At 46.6% G+C, this 27,346-nt stretch overlaps 2 protein-coding genes across 5 annotated transcripts in view; one reads left to right on the forward strand and one right to left on the reverse strand.

Annotated features, from left to right (window-relative positions):
- Positions 1–27,346, reverse strand: part of ITGA10 (integrin subunit alpha 10) — a 52,389-nt gene that overhangs the window by 19,253 nt on the left and 5,790 nt on the right. Inside the window, exons 3-7 of one of the 2 annotated variants that reach the window (XM_069950080.1) lie at positions 4,495–4,606; positions 2,835–2,944; positions 2,501–2,589; positions 705–819; positions 1–128 (exon numbers count right to left, since the gene is read on the reverse strand). In XM_069950080.1, the coding sequence (XP_069806181.1) occupies positions 1–128; positions 705–819; positions 2,501–2,589; positions 2,835–2,944; positions 4,495–4,606 (554 nt within the window). Of the gene's footprint in view, positions 129–704; positions 820–1,657; positions 1,706–2,500; positions 2,590–2,834; positions 2,945–4,494; positions 4,607–27,346 lie in introns of those variants that run through there. The other variant, XM_069950079.1, reaches the window with a different exon arrangement.
- LOC138770829 (Fc receptor-like protein 3) lies at positions 28–27,206 on the forward strand. Of its 3 annotated transcripts, XM_069950082.1 has the most exons (10): positions 28–114; positions 20,905–21,018; positions 22,730–22,750; positions 22,915–23,181; positions 23,256–23,519; positions 24,676–24,936; positions 25,013–25,276; positions 25,534–25,809; positions 25,882–26,154; positions 26,930–27,206. In XM_069950082.1, exons 2-10 carry the CDS (start codon positions 20,949–20,951, stop codon positions 27,031–27,033), a joined length of 1,800 nt encoding a protein of 599 aa, XP_069806183.1. In that variant the 5' UTR covers positions 28–114; positions 20,905–20,948; the 3' UTR covers positions 27,034–27,206. The 3 variants fall into 3 exon arrangements, with proteins under 3 accessions (XP_069806183.1, XP_069806182.1, XP_069806184.1); XM_069950081.1 differs by having other exon boundaries at positions 25,534–26,154; XM_069950083.1 differs by lacking the exon at positions 26,930–27,206 and having other exon boundaries at positions 26,009–26,138.

The following is a 27,346-nucleotide window of genomic DNA, read 5'->3' on the forward strand; positions in this document are numbered from 1 at the left end:
CTGGATCTGGTCCGGACCAATGAAGAACTTGCTGAGGATGTTACTGAGGAAGTTCTGCACCTCGTACCAGGGGTAGATGCTGTTAGAGCCGTCCAGGAGAAGGACGATGTCCAGGTAGGTGGAGCATCCTGGGGGGGGGGGGAGACAAGGGGGAAGACCCCGAAAGTGAGACTGATATAATACAACTATATCTCCAAATCACGCAATGCAAATCCATATGCACCCCCAAATCCTGCTATTATTATCACTGCACCCAGAGTCACCCAATGCCTATATATTCCCTCAAAATCTTCTAATGCTTATCTGTACCCCAACTTATCCAGTGCTTATCTGTCCCCCCAAATCTTCTCATACTTATCTGTACCCCAAATCCTCCAATACTTATCTGTACCCTAAATCAACAAACGCTTATCTGTACCCCAAATCAACAAATGCTTATCTGTACCCCAAATCATCCAATACTTATCTGTACCCCCAATCATCCAGTGCTTTTCTGTACCCCAAATCATCCAGTGCTTATCTGTACCCCAAATCATTCAGTGTTTATCTGTACCCTAAATCAACAAATGCTTATCTGTACCGTAAATCATCCAATGCTTATCTGTACCCCAAATCATCCAGTGCTTATCTGTACCCCCAAATCCTGGCATGTGCATATACCAGCACTTTCTCATATACTCCATATATTGGGGTAACACACTCACTCTGCGCTGTGGGCGCGATGGTCCCGGTCGGAGTGAAGGATTTATTGACACTGGCGCAGATCCCGGTGCTGTACATGGAGGTGCCACATTCCTGGGACCAGAGCGGTGCACAGGCCTAGGGGGGAGATAGGGGGAGATGTTACCCCAAAATCTGTGACCATGATAATAACCAAGACCCACCCGTCCCCCGTCTATATATATGGTGGGTCCAGAACCACCCAAAGACCCATAGAGCGCTCTATGGGTGATGGATCCCAGCATCGGGGGACGCCCTCCCCCCATCTACACTGAATCAGGGTCCTGGCTATTGGGGTTCACATACAAACCTTAACCGACCCCCGGTCCCCCCGGAGCTGGCATCACATCTGATCCTAGAGTCTCCGCTTCCTCCTCAGTCTTGTTGACTCAGGGCTGAGCGGACGTCTCACCTGCCTCGGCCGCCGCAGTCACAAGACGCTTGTTTTGGCTGAAGACGTCAGCAGCTCCTGGTCCAGGAGACCACAAGTATGTCCCCTGCCCCCACCTCTTCCTGACATTAACCCCTGCAACACCCAAACCTCACAAAACACGCCAAGAACCAGGAGGAAACAAGATGGAGACTAGAGATGGAGATGGAAACAAGATGGAGATATACAGGTCCTGTGCCGCCTCTGCCGGATCGCTGCTCGGTCTCCGGGGGGTCCACCATAATCTACACTTCTGTCATAGATCCATCTCTAGTATCAAAAAGGAGTGAGATGACCTTCACCCTCCTGCTCACCATTGGGGACCTTCTGTAAGGGTGGTATTACACGGGCCGATGGGGGCCCAATAATACCTGTAAACGAGCGCCGATCTGATAGATCGGAGATCGTTTACTGGGCCTATTGCACGGCCCGATAATCGTTTAACAAGGGCTGCAAGGACATCGTTACCGATGTCCTTGCAGCCCTTGCTTAAACTATATACCTTACCTATCCATGCGGCAGGGCTCCTCCTGCGGTCCGCTTCTTCCCGGGTCCCGTGCGCTCTAACTTCAGAGCAGCCTGTCTCAGCTGACAGGCCGCTCAGCCAATCACAGGCCGGGACCCAATCACAGGCAACCGACAATCATAGGTTCAAACCTATATCCACGATCAGCTGATGATCGCTATCATCGGCTGATCGTTGTCTTTATCACATGGAGCGATAATCGGCCCGATTCGGTCGATTATCGCTCCGTGTAATAGTACCCTAAGAATTTTCCTTTCTGTTCTCAGTCACTACCCTCCCATTGTTGACAGCTCTGCTGTAAAAGCAGTGGTTTGGGGGTGGGGGGTGTAAAGTATAGAGATTTATGTATATATAACAGTATATATGCACTACGGGGGAGATTTATGAAACATGGTGTAAAGTGAAACTGGCTCAGTTGCCCCTAGCAACCAATCAGATTCCACCTTTCATTCCTCACAGACTCTTTGGAAGATTAAAGGTGAAATCTGATTGGTTGCTAGGGGCAACTGAGCCAGTTTCACTTTACACCATGTCTGATAAATCTCCCGCTATATCCCTTTATATTTACATTATAGCTATAGATACACCAGCCAGAACACTGCTTTTAGAGTACAGTGGTGGTCGGTAACCTAGACAACGAGCTGTCAACAATGGGAAGGAAAGAGCAGCCATATTAAGATAACCTGAAGGTTCTAGAAAGATAACTTTATTAGATGAGATGGGAATACCCCTTTAAGTAATTCAGATCCAGTACACAGTCAGAGGGGTCAGTACTGGGGTCTCCACAATGGTGGCAAGTCACATGACCCGCCTTACACACTCACCACAAAGCCGCCTTGTGCGTCCTGGGTCAGCGACATCCCAAAGTGCATGTTATTCATTTGCTTGGAGACGTTCCGGAGAGCGAGGTCGCCTTCAGCGGGTCCGACACATGGGGTGATGATGATGGGAGTGATGGTAATGATGAAGGTGGTGATGATGGGGAAGGGGGTGAGATATGGAGATTAGTGAGCCCCTTCGTCTCATACATGACATGGGTGACATGGTATGTATAATGTTTCTATGTTATATCAGTTACATGGACAGCTGGGTGACAACCAATATGGCCGCCCCCAGTATGATGTACAGCACAGCCCTCACTGCAGGGGGCGTACTCACCCAGGTTGATTCTAGTACAGGAGGAATTGCTGTGGGCCCCAATGGTGCATCTATATACATCTCCCTGCCGGCTGCCATCAGAGCCGGCCCACGGCGCCCCCACCAGGATCCTGTCGGAAGAGAGCAAGTTACCATGGAGAGTCAGTACATGATGGGGAATGGAGTGCTCACACATAATAGGCTTAGATACATCCTTTTAGCAGCCAGTATCACACATGGTAAGATTAAATACATCCACAGACAGCATCACACATGAAAGGATTAGATACACCCTCTCAGCAGCTGGTATCACACATGATAGCATTAGATACACCCCCCTCAGCAGTTAGTATCACACATGACAGGATTAGATACACCCTCTCAGCATCCGGTATCACACATGACAGGCTCAGATACACCCCCTCAGCAGCTGGTATCACACATGATAGGATTAGATACACCCTCTCAGCAGCCGGTATCACACATGATGAGCCCCTGGCCCCGGGGGGACACATGTAGCGTGTTGCTGGCTCTCCTCATCCTCCCACCTTCCGGCAGGATAACATGTGGCTGGGATTCTCATTTCTCAAGGAGGAAGATGGAGAAAACAGCGACAAGGACCAAGGAGATCAGAAGAGAAAAGACTGAAGAAACCACCTCCTTAAAGGCACAGGACGCTATTAATGTGTTATAAGGGACTCTGTAATAGAGATCTGAGAGCAGTCACATATTATAGACATACAGACATCGGGGTGTATGTCGCTGCTCTGTGCTGAAGAGCTGACACTCCACGCTCACTCTGTACGGGACATGACGGACGCTCTCATGTCGGCTTACATTGGCTGTCAGACGCATATTATATATCCATGCATATAAACCCTTTACACAGACCCTGTATACAGACACCAGGTGTATGTCGCTGTTCTGTGCTGAAGAGCTGACACTCCACGCTCGCTCTGTACGGGACATGACGGGCGCTCTCATGTCGGCTTACATTGGCTGTAAGACGCATATTATATATCTATGTATATATACCCTATGCACAGACCCTGTATACAGACACCAGGTGTATGTCGCTGTTCTGTGCTGAAGAGCTGACACTCCACGCTCGCTCTGTACGGGACATGACGGCCGCTCTCATGTCGGCTCACATTGTCCGCCAGACACATTTGCTTACAATTTGACATCTGGATAAGAAATTTAAAGGGCCCTCCGCCTAACCGGGGGCAGATGTGAGGTACGAGGCGCTTGTGTTTCCCCCCTGATGTAACCCGACCTAGATGAGTGCAATATCAGAGCCGGACCCCTGAGAGACCCCGCTTCCTATTGGTAGGTTCTATGATGTGACCCCATTAACCCTTACCCATCTGGATCTCATTGAGGACGGGCTCCTGTACGGATTCCCTTACAATGATTCACGATACAGTAGGAGACATGTTTGTTGTGTATGACATGTGACACCAGATTGGAAAACGTGACAGCACCGCCGCCACCACATCATCACTATGAGATGCCCACAGACACGCCAGCTCCGAACCCTGCTCTTAAAGGGCCCCCGCACCTCATGGGCATGGTACCACACTGCTTCTAGCCTGGCATCAATCCATTCCTATGGCAGCCCCTGCTGGATCAGCGGCTTCTCTCTCCAGGGGAGATGTGGTGACTGGGTCCTAGTACTCACCATTTCTCACCATCTGCCTCATGCTGGAGAACTTTATATCCAAACTGAGCGTCTTCAGGACCCCGGAAAATCTGCGGCCTCTTAGCGTCAATGTTAAATGAGAGAACAAAGCCTTCAAGAAAGGAAATAATAAATCAGTCATCTCTAACACGTATGATACAGTGTATCTAAGCCTATCATGTGTGATACTGCCTGCTGTGCTGTGTATCTAAGAATATATTGTGAGATACTCTCTGCTGAGTGATTGTATCTAGCCCAGTTATGTTTTACACAGTCTGCTAATCTGTGTATCTGTGTATCTGCCGAGCTGTGTATCTAAGCTATTATGTGTGATAATGCCTGCTGAGCTGTGTATCTAAGCCTATTATGCATGACACTGCCTGCCAAGCTGTGTATCTAAGCCTATCATGTTTGATAATGCCTGCTGAGCTGTGTATCTAAGCCTATTATGCATGACACTGCCTGCCAAGCTGTGTATCTAAGCCTATCATGTTTGATAATGCCTGCTGAGCTGTGTATCTAAGCCTATTATGCATGACACTGCCTGCCAAGCTGTGTATCTAAGCCTATTATGTGTGATAATGCCTGCTGAGCTGTGTATCTAAGCTATTATATGGGAAAATGCCTGCTGAGCTGTGTATCTAAGCATATTATTTGTGATAATTCCTGCCGAGCTGTGTATCTAAGCCTATTATGTGTGATAATTCCTGCCAACCTGTGTATCTAAGCTATTATGTGTGATACTGCCTGCTGAGCTGTGTATCTAAGCTATTATGTGTGATACTGCCTGCTGAGCTGTGTATCTAAGCTATTATGTGTGATACTGCCTGCTGAGCTGTGTATCTAAGCTATTATGTGTGATAATGCCTGCTGTAAAGTGACCCCTGCAGTGCTGGTGTTGTGGCAGATTTTGGGGGTGACGCTGTGGGTGTACGGGGTGTAGTCTACACCAGTAATGCCTCAGGCCGGAGGATCCACAGGAGACTAGTACAGCACGTGGCTGACACCAGCGAGACCACAAGTGTGACATCTCCTCTGTCTATGAGACACATGAGGCTCCCCAGACACGGTCCCAGTCAGTAATACAGGCGTCATATACCACATACACCCCCTGACCCGTGCTATATATACACCACCTGTCGGGATCAGAAATTCTGCCGTTCTGGATTATCAGATTGTGGATTAAAAAAATCCAACTACATAAAATAATATCCTCATATGTGGTTACTCGATATTCTTAAAGGGGGCGCCGACTTCTCTCCTTGCCATCTCTAGTACCTTAACCCTTAGAGGATCGGGCCAATTTCAATTTTTGCGGTTTCATTTTATCCTCCATGTGCTTAAAAGGCCATAGCACTTGCATTTTTCTACCTAGAGACCCACATGAGCCCTTATTTTTTGCATCATTAATTGTACTTTGCAATAACAGGCTGAATTTTTCCATAAAGTACACTACGAAACCAGAAAAAAACTCAATGTGTGGTAAAATTAAAAAAAAAAAACGCATTTTTTTTTTTTTTTTTTTTTTTTTTCCCGTTTTTACGCCGTTCGCCCTGGGGTAAAACTGACTTGTTATATATGTTCCTCAAGTCATTACGATTACAACGATATGTAACATGTATAACTTTTATATTATCTGATGGCCTGTAAAAAATTCAAACCGTTGTTAACAAATATATGTTCCTTAAAATCGCTCCATTCCCAGGCTTATAGCGCTTTTATCCTTTGGTCTATGGGGCTGTGTCAGGTGGTATTTTTTGCGCCATGATGTGTTCTTTCTATCGGTACCTTGATTGCGCATATTTGACTTTTTGATCACTTTTTATTACAATTTTGCTAAATTTGATGCAACAAATATGATCAAAAATGCGTAATTTAGCACTTTGGGATTTTTGGGCGCTAACGCCATTTACCGTGCGAGATCAGGAATGTGATTAATTAATAGTTCGGGCGATTACGCACGCGGCGATACCAAACATGTTTATTTATTTATTTTTATTTGTAACATGTGATTCTGACTTTTATTAGGGGAGGGGGCTTTTTATTGATAATACTTTTTTTTTTTTTTTTTTTTTTTTACACTTATACTAGAAGCCCCCCTGGGGTTAGGGTTATTCCCCCCCCCTGGGGTTAGAGTTATTCCCCCCCCCCCTGGGGTTAGGGTTATTCCCCCCCCCCCCTGGGGTTAGGGTTATTCCCCCCCCCCCCTGGGGTTAGGGTTATTCCCCCCCCCCTGGGGTTAGGGTTATCCCCCCCCCCCCTGGGGTTAGGGTTATTCCCCCTGGGGTTAGGGTTATTCCCCCTGGGGTTAGGGTTATTCCCCCCTGGGGTTAGGGTTATTCCCCCCCTGGGTTTAGGGTTATTCCCCCCCCCCGGGGTTAGGGTTTTCCCCCCCTAATCGGATGCAGCTGTCAACTTTGACAGCTGCATCCGATTACTTTATTAGCAGACACGGCGATTGGACCGTGCCCGCTAATAGCTGCAGTCCCGGGCTACCTGGGCACCCGGGACCGCGGCGGTTCAGAGCACAGCTCTAACCACATGGAGGCGGCCCTGGACGTAGGGGTACGTAAGGGTTAAATCAACTGGTATCAGAAAGTTATATAGATTTGTAATATATATATATAATTTATATAGTCGTCCAGTACTTATCAGCTGCTGTATGTCCTGTAGGAAGTGGTGTATTCTCTCCAGTCTGACACAGTGCTCTCTGCTGCCACCTCTGTCAATGTCAGAAACTGTCCAGAGCAGCAGCAAATCCCCATAGAAAACCTCTCCTGCTCTGAAAGTTCCTGACATGGACAGAGGTGGCAGCAGAGAGCACTGTGTCAGACTGGAGAGAAGGCTAAATGCCCCCACAGGGAAAAAATGTGCCCCTTACCCTATCCAGTATGGCCGTCTCTTCTTCTATAACCTCACAAGCAGTGTAATGTCTAAGGCCTCAGAGGGCGGACTGTGGGGGACTGTGGGGACTGTGGGGGGAGTGGGGTGGTCTTCTCGGGGTGTGGCTAGGTGTAAGGTCTACACACATTGTTATTAAAGTTCCTTGTGTTTGTAGAAAGAGTAAATTATAGCCCGGAGATGTCTAAATACAGGCTGGAATATCTATAAATACTCCTCGCCCCCACACCCCGGGACACCTCGCCCGCTCCTGAAGATCACCGCTATTCCTGCCATGGCCGAAAAATGTATGCTTACTCAAAACAATGGAGAGAAAAGGAAGACGTGATGGATGAGCGGAGATGTGATGGAATATGACCCCATCCTGCTCCCGGACTGACCGAGACGACAACCAGAGGGGCAACAGATAAAGGGGAGGACGTGGGGGGCAATGGGGGGTTATATCCAGGTGCATGGAGCAGCCATAACATAAAGGCTATGTTCACTCAACGTACTATTTTCGAAAATAACGGACGCTGTTTTCCATTAAAACGGTGGCCGTTCTTTTCATACTGCAATGTTATGCATTGAAGTCAATGGAACAACGGCTGTTGTTTTTACACAATGTACTGAACAACAGCTGTTAGTGGAGAGCAAGACACAGAGATAGATTTCTTTTATTGCTGTTAACTGTCGCTAGCACGCAGTGCTAGACCCCTCAGGAGGGAGGACGACCTCTGAGAGGAACCTTGTCTACGCCAGGGATACCTTCTACAACACACAGGGCAGTATACCTAAAGGTAGGTACTAACCCCAGTAGAACAAAGCAGCATTTAAGCCTACGTATCCTATAATGCAATGCACGGCTATTCTGGGAAGTCTGGGAAAGTCTGCTCAGCCCAGCGCAGGGACCTGGGACCTCGTACTACCCTAGCAGGATGGGTCCCCCGACACTATAGGGTATAAGGCGGTCAGATTACTGATATCTATACCTGAGTACAAGTATCTTCTCTACTACGCTATCCTGGCAAAGTACACAGCTACCTTGGACAGGGCCCTCTACTCTGTTCTCCTCTTACCTACAAAGTCTACACAACTACCTCCTGCCTGCACTTTGCAGTATCAGTCTTATTATTGCCTTGTATTGCACTGAAGATTCTAAGTAAATGGACATTATCCGTTTTAAGCTGCTGGACTCTGGTCTGTTCTTCCTGCCCCAGCAACTACACACCAGGTTACGCTTGGGCTATCTGAAACCTCCTGTTTGTCTGGGGGTGGGTAACAACACCTGGCCACCGTGACAAGTGCCCAGGGGACCCAACACCCACAGAGCTGCCACAACACCACATAGCTACCCCGGCATACGGCAATATGGAGATGATGGAGGAGCATATGATATGGAGATGATAAAGGAGGAAGAGACGATGATATGGAGGTGACAGAGGGGGAAATGATATGAAGATGATAGAGGAGGAGATCGTATGGAGATAATAGAGCAGGTGATGATCAGGGGTGGATTAACTTTACCATAGGCCCCGGGCTGTTCACCAAGCCTGGGCCCCCCCACCCCACTGTAACTATGGCAGCACTAGCGTTGTGTTCATAGTACGGGATAGATAATATCACTATGCCTTGATTTGTAGTAAAAAATTGTGGTAAAAAAACTGCGATTTTTTGCAAATCATGGCAGAAATGTATCCAGGAGACAGTACACCACTGAAAGTATAAGTCTTTTTGGGTAGCCATGGGCCCCACAGGAGATCAGGGCCCCGGGCTCCCGCCCGAAAAGGACCTATTATAATCCGCTACTGGTGATAATAATGAGAAGCATCCTAAAGAGTGTCAAAATCTACGAGAGTAGCATCTCCACACCCGAAGGTTCCAGTTCCAGACCAAAAGTGACAACACAGGACTTACCAGAATGACAACACAGGACCTGCCGAAACAACAACACAGGACCTATGAGAGTGACAACACAGGACCTACAAAATCGACAACACAGGACTTACAAAAGTGACAAAACAGGACCTACAAGAGCAACACAGGACCTACCAGAATGACAACAGAAGACCTACAAGAGTGACAACAACACAAGACCTACAAGAGCAACAACACAAGACCTACAAGAGTGACAACACAGGACCTACAAGAGGGACAACAGAGGATCTACAAGAGCAACAACACAGGACCTACCAGAATGACAACACAGGACCTGCCGGAGCAACAACACAGGACCTATGAGAGTGACAACACAGGACCTACAAAATCGACAACACAGGACTTACAAAAGTAACAAAACAGGACCTACAAGAGCAACACAGGACCTACCAGAATGACAACAGAAGACCTACAAGAGTGACAACAACACAAGACCTACAAGAGCAACAACACAAGACCTACAAGAGTGACAACACAGGACCTACAAAATCGACAACACAGGACCTACAAAAATCGACAACACAGGACTTACAAGAGCAACAACACAGGACCTACCAGAATGACAACACAGGACCTGCCGGAGCAACAACACAGGACCTATGAGAGTGACAACACAGGACCTACAAGAGCAACAACACAGGACCTACCAGAATGACAACACAGGACCTGCCGGAGCAACAACACAGGACCTATGAGAGTGACAACACAGGACCTACAAAATCGACAACACAGGACTTACAAAAGTAACAAAACAGGACCTACAAGAGCAACACAGGACCTACCAGAATGACAACAGAAGACCTACAAGAGTGACAACAACACAAGACCTACAAGAGCAACAACACAGGACCTACGAGAGTGACAACACAGGACCTACAAAATCGACAACACAGGACCTACAAAAATCGACAACACAGGACTTACAAGAGCAACAACACAGGACCTACCAGAATGACAACACAGGACCTACCAGAACAACAACACAGGACCTACAAGAGCAACAACACAGGACCTACAAGAGCAACAACACAGGACCTACCAGAATGACAACACAGGACCTACCAGAACAACAACACAAGACCTACAAGAGCAACAACACAGGACCTACAAGAGCAACAACACAGGACCTACCAGAATGACAACACAGGACCTACAAGAGCAACAACACAGGACCTACAAGAGCAACAACACAGGACCTACCAGAATGACAACACAGGACCTACCAGAACAACAACACAAGACCTACAAGAGCAACAACACAGGACCTACAAGAGCAACAACACAGGACCTACAAGAGCAACAACACAGGACCTACCAGAGCAACAACACAGGACCTACCAGAATGACAACACAGGACCTACCAGAATGACAACACAGGACCTACAAGAGCAACAACACAGGACCTACAAGAGTGACAACACAAGACCTACAAGAGCAACAACACAGGACCTACAAGAGCAACAACACAGGACCTACAAGAGCAACAACACAGGACCTACCAGAGCAACAACACAGGACCTACCAGAATGACAACACAGGACCTACCAGAATGACAACACAGGACCTACCAGAACAACAACATAGGACCTACAAGAGCAACAACACAGGACCTACAAGAGCAACAACACAGGACCTACCAGAATGACAACACAGGACCTACCAGAACAACAACATAGGACCTACAAGAGCAACAACACAGGACCTACAAGAGCAACAACACAGGACCTACAAGAGCAACAACACAGGACCTACAAGAGCAACAACACAGGACCTACAAGAGGAACAAGAGAGGACCTACCAGAATAACAACACAGGACCTACCAGAACAACAACATAGGACCTACAAGAGCAACAACACAGGACCTACAAGAGCAACAACACAGGACCTACCAGAATGACAACACAGGACCTACCAGAATGACAACACAGGACCTACCAGAACAACAACATAGGACCTACAAGAGCAACAACACAGGACCTACAAGAGCAACAACACAGGACCTACAATGGCCAAAGCCCATGATCTACAGATATGACAACATAGAATCTACAAGAACAACAGCGGAGGACCTACAAAAGGGACAACACAAGACCTAACAGAGCAACAACACAGGACCTACAAGAGCAACAACACAGAACCTACAAGAGTGATAACACAGGACCTACAAGAGCAACAACACAGGACCTACAAGAGCAACAACACAGGACCTACAAGAGCAACAACACAGGACCTACAAGAGCAACAACACAGGACCTACAAGAGCAACAACACAGGACCTACAATGGCCAAAGCCCATGATCTACAGATATGACAACATAGAATCTACAAGAGCAACAACACAGGACCTACAAGAGTGATAACACAGGACCTACAAGAGTGATAACACAGGACCTACAAGAGTGATAACACAGGACCTACAAGAGTGATAACACAGGACCTACAAGAGTGATAACACAGGACCTACAAGAGTGATAACACAAGACCTACAAGAGCAACAACACAGGACCTACAAGAGTGATAACACAGGACCTACAAGAGCAACAACACAGGACCTACAAGAGCAACAACACAGGACCTACAAGAGCAACAACACAGGACCTACAAGAGGGACACCACAAGAACTACAAGAGCAACAACACAGGACCTACAAGAGCAAAAACATAGGACCTACAAGAGTGGCAACAGAGGACCTAACAGAGCAACGATACAGGATCTACACTAGTAACAACACAGGACCTACAAAAAGCAACAAAAGAGGACATACAAGAGGGACAACAGAGGACATACAAGAGCGACAACACAGGATATGCAAGAGCAACAAAAGAGGACATACAAGAGGGACAGCACAAGACCTACAAGAGCAACAACACAGGACCTACATGAGGGACAATTCAAGACTTACAAGAGAAATAACACAGGACCTACAAGAACAACACAGAATCTACAACAGTGACAACAGAGGATCTACAAGAGCAACGATACAGGATCTACACTAGCAACAACTGAGGCCCTACAAGAGAAATTACACAGCAACAACTACAGGACCTACAAAAGTGATTACACGGGACTTACAAGAGCAACAACACAGGACCTACAAGAGCAACAACAACACAAGACCTATAACATAGAACCTACAAGAGTGATGACAGATGATCTACACTAGCGACAGCAGAAGACCTAGAAAAGCGATAACAGAGGACCTACAAGAGCAACGATACAGGATCTACACTAGTAACAACACAGGACCTACAAGAGTAATTACATGGGATCTACAAGAGTGACAACACAGGACATACAAGAGTGACAACACAGGACATACAAGAGTGACAACACAGGACATACAAGAGCATGAACACTGGGCATACAAGAGTGACAACACAGGATATGCAAGATGGACACCACAAGACCTACAAGAGCAACAACACAGGACCTACATGAGGGACAATGCAAGACCTACAAGAACAGCACAGGACCTACAACAGTGACAACAGAGGATCTACAAGAGCAACGATACAGGATCTACACTAGCAACAACTGAGGCCCTACAAGAGGGACAACACAAGATCTACAAGAGCAAAAACACAGGACCTACAAGAGTGGCAACACAGGACCTAACAGAGCAACGATACAGGATCTACACTAGTAACAACATAGGACCTACAAGAGTCAAAACATGGGATCTACAAGAGTGACAACACAGGACATACAAGAGTGACAACACAGGACATACAAGAGTGACAACACAGGACATACAAGACCAACACAGAACCTACAAGCGTGACAACAGAGGATCTACAAAAGCAACAATACAGGATCTAAAATAGCAACAACATAGGACCTATAAGAGTGACAACACAAGACCTCCAAGAGCAAAACACAGGACCTACAAGAGCAACAACAACACAAGACCTACAAGAGCAACAACAGGGGACCTACAAGAGGGACAACAACACAAGACCTACAAGAGCAACAACACAAGACCTACAAGAGCAACAACACAAGACCTACAAGAGGGACAACAGAGGATCTACAAGAGCAACAACAACACAAGACCTACAAGAGCAACAACACAGGACCTACAAGAGGGACAACAGAGGACCTACAAGAGGGACAACAGAGGACCTACAAGAGGGACAACAGAGGATCTACACTAGCAACAGCACAAGACCTAGAAAAGCGATAACAGAGGACCTACAAGAGCAACGATACAGGATCTACACTAGTAACAACACAGGACCTACAAGAGTGAAAACATGGGACCTACAAGAGTGACAACAAAAGACCTACAGGAGCAACAACATAGAACCTACAAGAGGGACAACAGAGGACCTACAGGAGCAACAACAGAGGACCTACAAGAGGGAAAACATTGGACCTACAAGAGGGAAAACATTGGACCTACAAAAGTGATGACACAGGACATACAGGACAACAACACTGAACCAAGAGCAACAACAACACAAGACCTACAACAGTGACAACACAGGACCTACAAGAACGACAACACAGGATCTATGAGAGTGACAACACAGGACCTACAAAAGTGACAACACAGGACCTACAAGAGTGACAGAACAGGAGCTACAAAAGTGACAACACAGGACCTACAAGAGTGACAACACAGGACCTACAAGAGTGACAGAACAGGACCTACAAGAACGACAACAAAGGATCTTTGAGAGTGACAACATGGGATCTATAAAAGTGACAACACAGGACCTACAAGAGTGACAGCACAGGACGTACAAGAGCAAAAGCACATGAAGTACAGAAGTGACAACATAGGATGTAAAAAAGGACAACAGAGGACCTACAAGAGGGACAACACAAGACCTACAAGAGCAACAACACAGGACCTACAAGAGTGACAGCACAGGACGTACAAGAGCAAAAGCACATGAAGTACAGAAGTGACAACATAGGATGTAAAAAAGGACAACAGAGGACCTACAAGAGGGACAACACAAGACCTACAAGAGCAACAACAGAGGACCTACAAGAGGGACAACACCTGATCTACAAGAGAGGCAACCCCTGATCTACAAGAGAGACAACACCTGATCTACAAGAGAGACAACACCTGACCTACAAGAGGGACAACACAAGACCTACAAGAGAGACAACACCTGATCTACAAGAGAGACAACACCTGACCTACAAGAGAGACAACACCTGATCTACAAGAGACATAACACCCGACGTACAAGAGAGGCAACACCTGATCTACAAGAGGGACAACACCTGATCTACAAGAGGGACAACACCTGATCTACAAGAGGGACAACACCTGATCTACAAGAGAGACAACACCTGATCTACAAGAGGGACAACACCTGATCTACAAGAGAGACAACACCTGATCTACAAGAGGGACAACATCTGATCTACAAGAGAGACAACACCTGATCTACAAGAGGGACAACACCTGAGCTACAAGAGACACAACACCCGACCTACAAGAGAGGCAACCCCTGATCTACAAGAGAGACAACACCTGATCTACAAGAGAGACAACACCTGATCTACAAGAGGGACAACACCTGCTCTACAAGAGAGACAACACCTGATCTACAAGAGAAACAACACCTGCTCTACAAGAGAGACAACACCTGATCTACAAGAGGGACAACACCTGATCTACAAGAGGGACAACACCTGATCTACAAGAGAGACAACCTGATGTACAAGAGAGACAACACCTGAGCTACAAGAGAGACAACACCTGATCTACAAGAGGGACAACACCTGATCTACAAGAGAGACAACCTGATGTACAAGAGAGACAACACCTGAGCTACAAGAGAGACAACACCTGATCTACGAGAGACAACACCTGAGCTACAAGAGGGACAACACCTGATCTACAAGAGAGACAACACCTGATCTACAAGAGAGACAACACCTGATCTACAAGAGAGACAACACCTGTACTACAAGAGAGACAACACCTGATCTACAAGAGAGACAACACCTGATGTACAAGAGGGACATAACATGAGCTACAAGAGAGACAACACCTGATCTACAAGAGAGACAACACCTGATCTACAAGAGACACAACACCTGATCTTCAAGAGAGACGACACCTGATCTACAAGAGATACAACACCTGGCGTAAAAGAGAGACAACACCTGATCTACAAGAGAGACAGAACAGGACCTACAAAAGTGACAACACAGGACCTACAAGAGTGACAGAACAGGACCTACAAGAACGACAACAAAGGATCTATGAGAGTGACAACATGGGATCTATAAAAGTGACAACACAGGACCTACAAGAGTGACAGAACAGGACGTACAAGAGCAAAAGCACATGAAGTACAGAAGTGACAACATAGGATGTAAAAAAGGACAACAGGGGACCTACAAGAGGGACAACACAAGACCTACAAGAGCAACAACAGAGGACCTACAAGAGGGACAACACAGGACCTACAAGAGGGACAACACAAGACCTACAAGAGAGACAACACCTGATCTACAAGAGACACAACACCTGATCTACAAGAGAGACAACACCTGACCTACAAGAGGGACAACACAAGACCTACAAGAGAGACAACACCTGATCTACAAGAGAGACAACATCTGATCTACAAGAGAGACAACACCTGACGTACAAGAGAGACAACACCTGATCTACAAGAGAGACAACACCTGATCTACAAGAGAGACAACACCTGATCTACAAGAGAGACAACACCTGATCTACAAGAGAGACAACCTGATGTACAAGAGAGACAACACCTGATCTACAAGAGAGACAACCTGATGTACAAGAGAGACAACACCTGAGCTACAAGAGGTACAACACCTGATCTACAAGAGAGACAACACCTGATGTACAAGAGGGACATAACATGAGCTACAAGAGAGACAACACCTGACCTACAAGAGGGACAACACCTGATCTACAAGAGACACAACACCTGATCTTCAAGAGAGACAACACCTGATTTACAAGAGATACAACACCTGACGTACAAGAGAGACAACACCTGTACTACAAGAGAGACAACACCTGATCTACAAGAGAGACAACACCTGATCTACAAGAGAGACAACACCTGACTTACAAGAGGGACAACACCTGATCTACAAGATAGACAACACCTGATCTACAAAAGACACAACACCTGACGTACAAGGGAGACAACACCTGATGTACAAGAGAGACAACACCTGATCTTCAAGAGAGACAACACCTGACTTACAAGAGAGACAACACCTGACGTACAAGAGACACAACCCCTGATCTACAAGAGGGACAACACCTGATCTTCAAGAGAGACAACACCTGATCTACAAGAGATACAACACCTGACGTACAAGAGAGACAACACCTGGCGTAAAAGAGAGACAACACCTGATCTACAAGAGAGACAGAACAGGACCTACAAAAGTGACAACACAGGACCTACAAGAGTGACAGAACAGGACCTACAAGAACGACAACAAAGGATCTATGAGAGTGACAACATGGGATCTATAAAAGTGACAACACAGGACCTACAAGAGTGACAGCACAGGACGTACAAGAGCAAAAGCACATGAAGTACAGAAGTGACAACATAGGATGTAAAAAAGGACAACAGAGGACCTACAAGAGGGACAACACAAGACCTACAAGAGCAACAACACAGGACCTACAAGAGAGACAACACCTGATCTACAAGAGGGACAACACAGGACCTACAAGAGGGACAACACCTGATCTACAAGAGACACAACACCTGATCTACAAGAGACACAACACCTGACGTACAAGAGAGACAACACCTGTACTACAAGAGAGACAACACCTGTACTACAAGAGAGACAACACCTGACGTACAAGAGAGACAACACCTGACGTACAAGAGACACAACACCTGACGTACAAGAGACACAACACTTATGATACAATAGAATCATCACCTCAGCTACTTGACCCATGAGAGTCCCAATATATTAGAGAGAACCCAGAGGAGAGACAGCCTGCAGCAAGTGCCCAGGGTTAGAGCGCTCACCTGGCCTGAGCAGGAGAGACAGCAGGAAGATGAGGGACTGGTGAAGTTCCATGATCGCAGCTCAGTCAATGGGTAGGAAGAAAGTGCCCGGAATCTGGGATGGAGCTGGGTGTTCCCGGCCACAGGCTGAAAGCTCGCTCTGTCCTCAGTCCCTGCGTCTCCTGCCCAGTCATTGGCAGCTATAAATAAGCCTGGTTTTTCTTGGACCCGGCTGCCTGTAACTTCAGGGGCAGCTGCCCAGGGGCGTGGATCCAAGGAACCGCCACCCAGCAGAGGTGGAAACTGCCCCTGAGCCACAAAGACGTGGACTCAGAGGTCAAGGAAGAGTCCAGAGGAGGATGCTGGACCTCAAGGGGTTAATACTTCTAAGCTTACTGCAAGCTCTTCAGTCCAGGGCATCTCTCCAAACTATAGGACAGTCACCCAGCTTTCCCAGACTCCTGCAAAGACAATGTATACATATATATGTATAGAGTAATAAGTGACGGATGGCCTCAAAACTTACCTGGGAAACTGCTGCGGCAACTATATGGTTGTTACCCAGCTTTCCCAGACTCCTGAATGGACAATGTAAATACATATGCCGAAACCTATTGATATAATGTCTCACAACTTACCAGAGTTTTCACGTGAGACTGTAGTAAAGCAGAGTGATCACCCTGGTAGTATTTATATTCCTTTTTACCCAGCTTTCCCAGACTCCTGAATGGACAATATAACTAGATATCCATATGTATAATTATATACTGATTTGCAACTTACCAGATTTTTTTTTATGTCAGACTGTAATAAAGTAAAGCGATTGCCCCGATGGCAGCTCTATCTGTTGTCACCCAGCTTTCCCAGACTCCTGAATGGATGATGTGAATACATACATAGCAGGGCAGGCCGGGGGGATATATAACCTCACCCTCTGATCAGACCCCCAGGAATCCGGCTGCTGCTGGGGGAGACGGTGGCGCTGAGCGGGGGCGGCTGTGGTTTAGTAATTAAACGTTGCTGTATGTGCGCGGCCTCTTCCAGCGCTTTACGTCTATGTGTCCATTTATTAACCCTGTATCCCCATACAGATAACTGACAGTGCATGATGGGAGTTGTAGTTTCACAACAGCTGCAGGTTGCAGATTATTAGTTCAGGGCTTCGCTTACAATATGGGAAATAATTCCATAATACATTACCTGAAGGACCATAGATTGCAGTGCGCAAGCGCCATCTGGTGTTAACTGAGAGAAACTGCTGGAAACTGTAAGTGAGCCCCCTAGTGACAGGCCTCAGGTAGTGCAGTTATAGGCCGTCATCCAGGCGCCCTCTGGTGGTGATCTGATTTGTTACAGTAACTTTTGACCCGTTCAGTTATTACTCCGCATCCCAGTAGTACAATGAGATTTATTTATATCATTTCTTTTTATACAGGATTTAATGTTAGTGGATTTGGTATAAACAAATGCAGGGACCCTCACAGCTCTGCCATGGGACCCCCACCTCTCCTTCTAGTACATCCCCTGTCATAAATCATTACCCTAATCTCCTGACACCTCTATACACATAATCTATTGTTTACAGCCTATCCCCTATATCCCCATCTCCTGCAGCCTATCCCCCATCCCCTACAGCCTATCCCCTATATCCCCATCTCCTGCAGCCTATCCCCTATATCCCCATCTCCTGCAGCCTATCCCCCATCCCCTACAGCCTATCCCCTATATCCCCATCTCCTGCAGCCTATCCCCTATATCCCCATCTCCTACAGCCTATCCCCTATATCCCCATCTCATACAGCCTATCCCCTATATCCCCATCTCCTACATCCTATCCCCTATATCCCCATCTCCTACAGCCTATCCCCTATATCCCCCATCCCCTACAGCCTATCCCCTATATCCCCATCTCCTGCAGCCTATCCCCTATATCCCCATCTCCTACAGCCTATCCCCTATATCCCCATCTCCTACAGCCTATCCCCTATATCCCCATCTCCTACAGCCTATCCCCTATATCCCCATCTCCTGCAACCTATCCCCTATATCCCCCATCTCCTACAGCCTATCCCCTATATCCCCATCTCCTACAGCCTATCCCCTATATCCCCATCTCCTACAGCCTATCCCCTATATCCCCATCTCCTACAGCCTATCCCCTATATCCCCCATCTCCTACAGCCTATCCCCTATATCCCCATCTCCTACAGCCTATCCTCTATATCCCCTACAGCCTATCCCCTATATCCCCATCTCCTACAGCCTATCCCCTATATCCCCATCTCCTACAGCCTATCCCCTATATCCCCATCTCCTACAGCCTATCCCCTATATCCCCATCTCCTACAGCCTATCCCCTATATCCCCATCTCCTGCAGCCTATCCCCTATATCCCCTATATCCCCTACAGCCTATCCCCTATATCCCCATCTCCTACAGCCTATCCCCTATATCCCCCACCTCCTACAGCCTATCCCCTATATCCCCCATCTCCTACAGCCTATCCCCTATATCCCCATCTCATACATCCTATCCCCTTTATCCCCCATCTCCTACAGCCTATCTTCTATATCCCCATCTCCTACAGCCTATCCCCTATGTCCCCATCTCCTACAGCCTATCCCCTATGTCCCCATCTCCTACAGCCTATCCTCTATATCCCCTACAGCCTATCCCCTATATCCCCATCTCCTACAGCCTATCCCCTATATCCCCATCTCCTACAGCCTATCCTCTATATCCCCTACAGCCTATCCCCTATATCCCCATCTCCTACAGCCTATCCCCTATATCCCCATCTCCTGCAGCCTATCCCCTATATCCCCTACAGCCTATCCCCTATATCCCCATCTCCTACAGCCTATCCCCTATATCCCCATCTCCTACAGCCTATCCCCTATATCCCCATCTCCTACAGCCTATCCCCGATAACAGTGTAAATCACATTACAACAATACATTTCCTCTATTGGTACCATTCTCCATCCACTATGGTGCAGCCACCTTGCTGAAAACATTGTAACCACCTGCTCCCTAACATTAACAGTAACAGTCTCTTCCTCATCAGTGTCTGTCTCTCTCCCTGTAACAGTCTCTTCCCCATCAGTGTCTTTCTCTCTCCCTGTAACAGTCTCTTTCCTCCATCAGTGTCAGTCTCTTTCCTGTAACAGTCTCTTCCCCCATCAGTGTCTTTCTCTCTCCCTGTAACAGTCTCTTTCCCCCATCATTGTCAGTCTCTTTCTCTGTAACAGTCTCTTTTCCCATCAGTGGCAGTCTCTTTCCCTGTAACAGTCTCTTCTCTCATCAGTGGCAGTCTCTTTCCCTGTAACAGTCTCTTCTCTCATCAGTGGCAGTCTCTCTCCCTATAACAGTCTCTCTTTTCCCCACCAGTAACAATCTTTGCCATTGCCACCTGACTGTCCTGCTTGCTCTCATGGTCTAGGACCCCCTTTTGTGTCTGTGTCCCCCCCCCCCCCCACACACACACACGTACTGTTGCAGGTTGCTCTGGTTTCTTGGTAACCGATGTTAGAAGTTCTTACGTTTTACATTTGGGGGTTTTCTCACATATCTATTATGTTTCTGGGTCACATTCTACCAGACGCGGCTGTGACCACAGGACGTGAGAGCAGAGGTCTTATATCCATGACCCAGAATCATTGCTCATTGTGTGTGGCAGTCACCATGTCCGCTCTCCGTCTCATCACACTGACATGTAAGTACTTTATATCATATGAGGCTGAAAGTGGGCTCCGTGTGTGGGCTCCATCACTGCTGGGACCTCAATGGTGCCCCCCCATGGTAGCTCTCACAACGTGCCTGGCATTCCTATGGTGGAGCCTTCATGCCTAGGGTCAATGGTTGAGGGTAGTGCCTAAGGTCAATGGTAGAGTGTGGTGCTTCTGTGCCCAAGGTCAATGGTAGAGGGTGGTGCTTCTGTGCCCAAGGTCAATGGTAGAGGGTGGTGCTTCTGTGCCCAAGGTCAATGGTAGAGGGTGGTGCTTCTGTGCCCAAGGTCAATGGTTGAGGGTGGTGCTTCTGCCCCCAAGGTCGGGTTGCTAGAACTGATGTTGGGTCTAATGGTGGGTTTGGTGTTTTGGTAGCTTCTTGTCACGATGGTCAGAAGTGGTAACACCCACCCCCGGACACACAGCAACTGGACCTTGGTTAGGATTACGGTGTAGGTGAAAGTGCAACGGTAGAGATGACAAAGTCCCAGAAATTCCACCTTATTTACTTAGTGTGAACATACCCTAACAGGTCTCAGGGACTGGATAGGAGGGCCCTTGCCTAATGTACTATGTACTCTGCTGGGATGTGGTGAAGTGTCTCTAGAGTGTTGGAAGAAATCCTTGTATTCACGTATAGATGAGTGCCAGTTGTCTCACCTAACCGCCTTCTGCCCCACAGTGTCAGGTTTCCATTCTGTTGGGGTAGTACTGGTCCCCGGTCTCTGCTCTGGGTGGAGATGGCTTGTGGAAACCTTCCTACAAAGCTCAGCATCAGTCAGTAGAGAGCGGCTTTCTGGCACTGTGCTCTACTGCAGGTCCAGTCTTGAATTATCCGTCCTTTCTCTAAGGTTTTAGACTGTCCTATTTTAGTGGGTAAGTATATGGCGTAGGCAAGGGTGAAGAGTCCCTTGTCTCCAGCTTCCCTGGGGGTCTAGTCTAGCAACCCATAGTGGTTGGGTAACTAGCTCTCTGGAACAGGTCTGATCTCTCTGTCTTGAACTAGACTCAAGAGCAGGTGTAGCACGTCCTACCTGGCCTGTAGTCTGGCACTAAATAACTAGTTAAAGGGAAGTAGTTACTATAAAAAAGGGAAAGTGTGTGTAGCTAGACCTATGCCCAAGGTCAATGGTTGAGGGTGGTGACTCTATGCCCAAGGTCAATGGTTGAGGATGATGACTCTATGGCCAAGGTCAAAGGTTGAGGGTGGTGTTTCTATGTCCAAGACCCAAAGTCAAAAATTTACTTTTTTTTTTTAAATACCATCTTATAAGGAACCCCCTTTAAGAAAGTCACAATGTAAAAGCCAGTATGCTTGAGGTGTTCCTGCTCTGATGTTTGAGAAGCTCCCCGAGGAGACACAGAAGTCAATGGGTTGTGATTGGGAGTCATAGAAGACGAGGAGGCATAGGGAGCAAGAACATATATGTGCATATGATAAAATAGGATCAGTGACTGGGTGACCATAGTCGGCCTTCATAGCCTCCAAAATGGCCGACAGTGGTTGGACCTTCCTGTTTTATGTAACTGCTGCAGGAGCATGAGGCTATACAGGCTGTTCCTATTGGATGACCTCCACCACCAATGATGTTTGATCTTATAAGTCCAATCATCTCCCTCTAATAACCTTATTATGTATCTATGTTTTTGCCTCGTTCATTATATCCTCATTAATGTTGATTTTTTCCCGTTTTACAGTGCTTATCGCTGATCATTCTGGTGAGTTTATTCCTAGTCTTTAAGGCAGATTTTAGCCATAAGTGGTGGTCGGGGCATTTCTGTACCTTTTCTGTCTTCTCCCTCTCTGGCATCATGGACTGAGCTACAAGGTGACCCTGCTGGGTCTATCGCTTCTCGCTCAGTAACATTGCTGTATTCTGTAGGTGAGGCAGTCAGACCGTCGGTAACGTTGACTCCCAACTGGGAACATGTCCTGTATGGAGACTCCGTCACTCTAACATGTGACCTCGGATCTGCGGCCCCGGAGAATCAGACTTATTACTGGTATAAAGGGGATGAACCAATGGGAACAAGAAGGAATCAAAGGAACATTACTATCCAGTCGGCTTCATGGCTAGATGAGGGGAGCTACCAGTGTCACAGCGGCACTAGTGACATCAGCCACCCCCTCAGGCTCCGTGTTAGTCAGGGTGAGTTCCGAAGCTTCCACGTTTCTGTCTCGTCGAATAAACTACATCGACCTATTTATAATTTTTTATTTTAGCCGATGTTATCCTGCAGAGACCCCCGTCCATTCACGTAGGACAATCCCTGACCCTCAGATGTCACAGCCTCCCTGGATATAAGGTCATAAGCACAACCTTCTACAAGGACGACAAAGAGATACAGACCCCAACCAGAGACTCGGAGTTACATATCAAGAGAGTGGATGGAGATGTCACCGCAAAGTACAGATGTGGTAAAGTCATACAACGTGACGATGGATCTACACATACTTTCTCATATGAGTCATATATCCATGTTACAAGTGAGTAACGGTCAGGACTCCCCCGGAGCCCTAAGCAAAAAGGGGGCATGACTTTGGGAGGGGGGAACTATAGCCTCCGCAGTATTGTCTATATAATGTTATACACTTAAGTACAGGTGGTTCTGCTTTAAGAGGGAGGAGTATATGGCTAGTGTATTACTATGAGGAGGGTGGGGTATATATACAGTGTATTTCTATGAGGGGGTGGGGTATATATATGTATATACTCTACAAATGTAGAGTAATAATGCGTGTATTATTGTAAGTATTATCTGTTTGTGTATGGTAACATATGCGATGACAATGTCAATTTTATTTTTATTTAATTAGTTACAGTATGGCATCAACCCTTTGAGCCCAAGGGAAGGCCAATCCTTCAGCCATGGTTCACTAGTGGTTTTCTCCACAAGGGGTTCTTCCTCTCCTGTGTGCTGAAGGATGACTCTTCATGAGTAGATTTGTTTTGCACAATTTTTGTAGTTTTTGCCTGGACTTACAGTTCTAAGTCTTATGTTCATGACGTTGAATTGACATTGCAAAAATGGTGTAAATAAATGAAAAAAAGTAAAAAAATAAATAAAATATATATATATATATATATATATATATATATATATATATATATATTCTATTTACTGTCACAGCTTTGGTTTGGAAGTTTCAGGCAAATGTCATAATGGTAACGTCATCCGGGGCAGGCATGGTGGTTAAGCACAGGAGTAAGGATCAGTATTGACATTGGTGCCCTTAAAGTGGCCCGGTTCTGCTAGAACAGCAAGCCAGAACGTGCCGCCCCTCTTTGTTGCTGTCTGGCCAAGTGCTGTAAGTCAGACAGCTGGGGATCTCACAGTATCCGTGAATCCCAGTGACCTAGCACTTCACCTGGTTCCTGGGATTATTTTAGTCCTGTCCATCCCATAGCCAAACTTCATTGTTCTATAATTGTCAGATTAGGTTATTCCGAATGTTTACTAATAATATCATACATGTCCGTGGTTACTGTCAGAGATAGAATAACTTATTGATATTGTTAATTTGTAGTAGATAATAATGTAAAGTTATCCTGTAGTAAGTGATAAGGACTTGGATTAATATCCCTGACTGGATGCGCAGCATTGACGACGTCCTCCGTGAATACACTGTCTATGTGTTATAGGAGCTGCAGTCCGACCTGTGGTCACCTTTACACCCAACTGGAGAAATCTGTTATCGGGTGACGCAGTTACTATAATGTGTGATGTGGCCTCAGATGACCAAGAAACCCAGATCTATTACTGGTATAAAGATGACAAACCGGCACCAATACAGCAACGGAGCTTTACGGTCAAATCGGCATCATGGAGTGACGCGGGGGATTACATGTGTTATACCAGGGCCAGTGAGATCAGTTATCCTGCCAAACTGACTGTCAACCACGGTTAGTTACAATTCACACCAAACAATCATTATACATAACCTGAATAAGGGGCTCTAATCCATTGCTTCCATATCAGCCTTTCTTATCCTCCAGAGACCCCAGGACATCGTTGAAGGAGACTCCTTGACTTTGAGATGTCACAGTCGCTCTGAATATCGAGTCATAAAGACAACGTTTTATAGGGATGACTGTGAGATAAAGTCCTCGGTCAGTGACTCTTTGTTACATATCAATAACGTTGATGGAGCTGTGACCGGGAAATACAAATGTACGAAAGGACTACAAGACTATGACGGAACGTTCCAAACCCTCTCCGACGAGTCCTTTGTATCTGTGAGTGGTAAGTAACTATGACCATGGGGGGAGTGGGTATACGTATGGAGGGGCAGGGATGGTAATAGATTAGGAACCCCAGAAGGAATGTTCAAATCCCAACTGTAGTGGATGGAGAGGCTTCCTAGGTTCATGGATAGATGGTCTCCATCGTGGATCTCAATACAATGAGATATGTGACCACATCTTAGTCAGTCCAACCCTGACAATGGATGTGCTTGGACTCTTTATTACATAGATATAAGTAATTCATTGCTCTTCTAGAACTGATCTCGTATCCAAAGATTAAAGGGTCCTCAGACAGTATAGTGGAAGACGATGAGCTGACCCTCACCTGTACCAGAAGACTGAACCCTCTCAGAGACCATACAGAACTGAGATATAGCTTCTTCCGAAATGGGCGGGAAGTGAAGAACCTCGGATCATCTGATACCTACAAAGTCCGGTCCGTTCAGCTGGAGGATTCTGGGAATTACACCTGCGAGGTGGTGACTCCTACTTTAAGGAAGAGGAGCGAGGTGTCCTATGTCCATGTACAAGGTTGGTCATATCTGTCTGGTCTTCAGTATATGACAGATTCTCTACTCATAGCTACAATGTTTCCTCCTCTAGAGCTTTTCTCCTATCCAGAAATAAAAGTGCCCCCCTTAAGGATATTAGGAGGTGGCCTGACCCTGACCTGTGCCACCAGGCTTAACCCCCTCAGGCTCAGGACAGAACTGCTCTTCACCTTCTATAGAAATGGGCGGAAAGTGCAGGAAGTCAGATTGACGAACACCTATAGAATTCAGGCCGCTCGGCTGGAGGATTCTGGGAACTATTCCTGTGAGGTGCGGTCTGGGTCTACGAGGAAAAGGAGCAACATCTTATATGTCCATATACAGGGTGAGTGACTACTCCAAACATACTATACTATAAACATAATGATCGTCTGGTATGGCCTGATGGTAAAGGGGTGCTCTGCTTCAGATAATCCCATAATGGCTGTATGCTATGGTCTGATGGTTAAAGGGGTGCTCTGCTTCAGACAATCCCATAATGGCTGTATGCTATGGTCTGATGGTTAAAGGGGTGATCTGCTTCAGACAATCCCATAATGGCTGTATGCTATGGTCTTATGGTTAAAGAGGTGCTCTGCTTCAGACAATCCCATAATGGCTGTATGCTATGGTCTCATGGTTAAAGGGGTGCTCTGCTTCAGACAATCCCATAATGGCTGTATGCTATGGTCTGATGGTTAAAGGGGTGCTCTGCTTCAGACAATCCCATAATGGCTGTATGCTATGGTCTGATGGTTAAAGGGGTGCTCTGCTTCAGACAATTCTTTAACGATCGTAGGTAATGGTCTTATGGTTAAAGGGGTGCTCTGCTTTAGACAACCCCTCTTAGTTTCTATAAGATAATGATGAGGAATCCCATCGATCATCTGTAATGTGCAGGGGAACCTGGCGGCAAGTGTCTCCTGCAGTGCCTCCACAGGTCAAACAAAGCATTACATGCTACTAGTATTTAAAAGTAGGCATCCCCTTTAAGGCATTATTGTTGCATTGATGGCCGAGCTTGCTGGGTCGGATTACTGACTACTCAGGAAATATATAGAACAGAGCAGAATAAGATGACTATTGCTAACTCCTCTCTCCTTCATCTCTCCCTCCATCAGACTATACCCTTCACAATCTAATCAGACTGCTGCTGTCCGGGCTGACGCTAGTGGCTGCCGCTGCTGTTATCTTCTTCCACTACAAGTCAGGTGACGACGAGTGACAGGACGACATCCATGACGTTTTTTTTCTCACAGTGGCAGGATTGCTGCAGTTCTTCATCTGACCACATGAGGTGCCAGTGAGCTATATGCTTGTTACTACAGAATTTGTAATAGGATTGGACGGGGATGTCTCTGGGGTCCCCAGGGCACAGGTCATGCATGATATCATCCATTCCCTGACATTCTGCTTTTCCTTCTGAATTTCTTATTCTGAATAAAGTGAAAATTATTTCATAACTCTCTGAAGTTTCATCTCATTCCAAATAACCTCACACATTATTTTTTTTACTATTCATCATACAGCTAGTCAGC

Source organism: Dendropsophus ebraccatus, chromosome 13 (genome assembly GCF_027789765.1).
Source record: "Dendropsophus ebraccatus isolate aDenEbr1 chromosome 13, aDenEbr1.pat, whole genome shotgun sequence".
Lineage (NCBI taxonomy): Eukaryota > Metazoa > Chordata > Amphibia > Anura > Hylidae > Dendropsophus > Dendropsophus ebraccatus.

Coding starts and splice junctions, on each gene's coding strand:
- LOC138770829 (XM_069950081.1), top strand. CDS start 20,949: ATGACCCAGAATCATTGCTCATTGTGTGTGGCAGTCACCATGTCCGCT. Junction 21,019..22,729: donor CCGTCTCATCACACTGACAT/GTAAGTACTTTA, acceptor CCCGTTTTACAG/TGCTTATCGCTGATCATTCT. Junction 26,155..26,929: donor CTTATATGTCCATATACAGG/GTGAGTGACTAC, acceptor TCCCTCCATCAG/ACTATACCCTTCACAATCTA.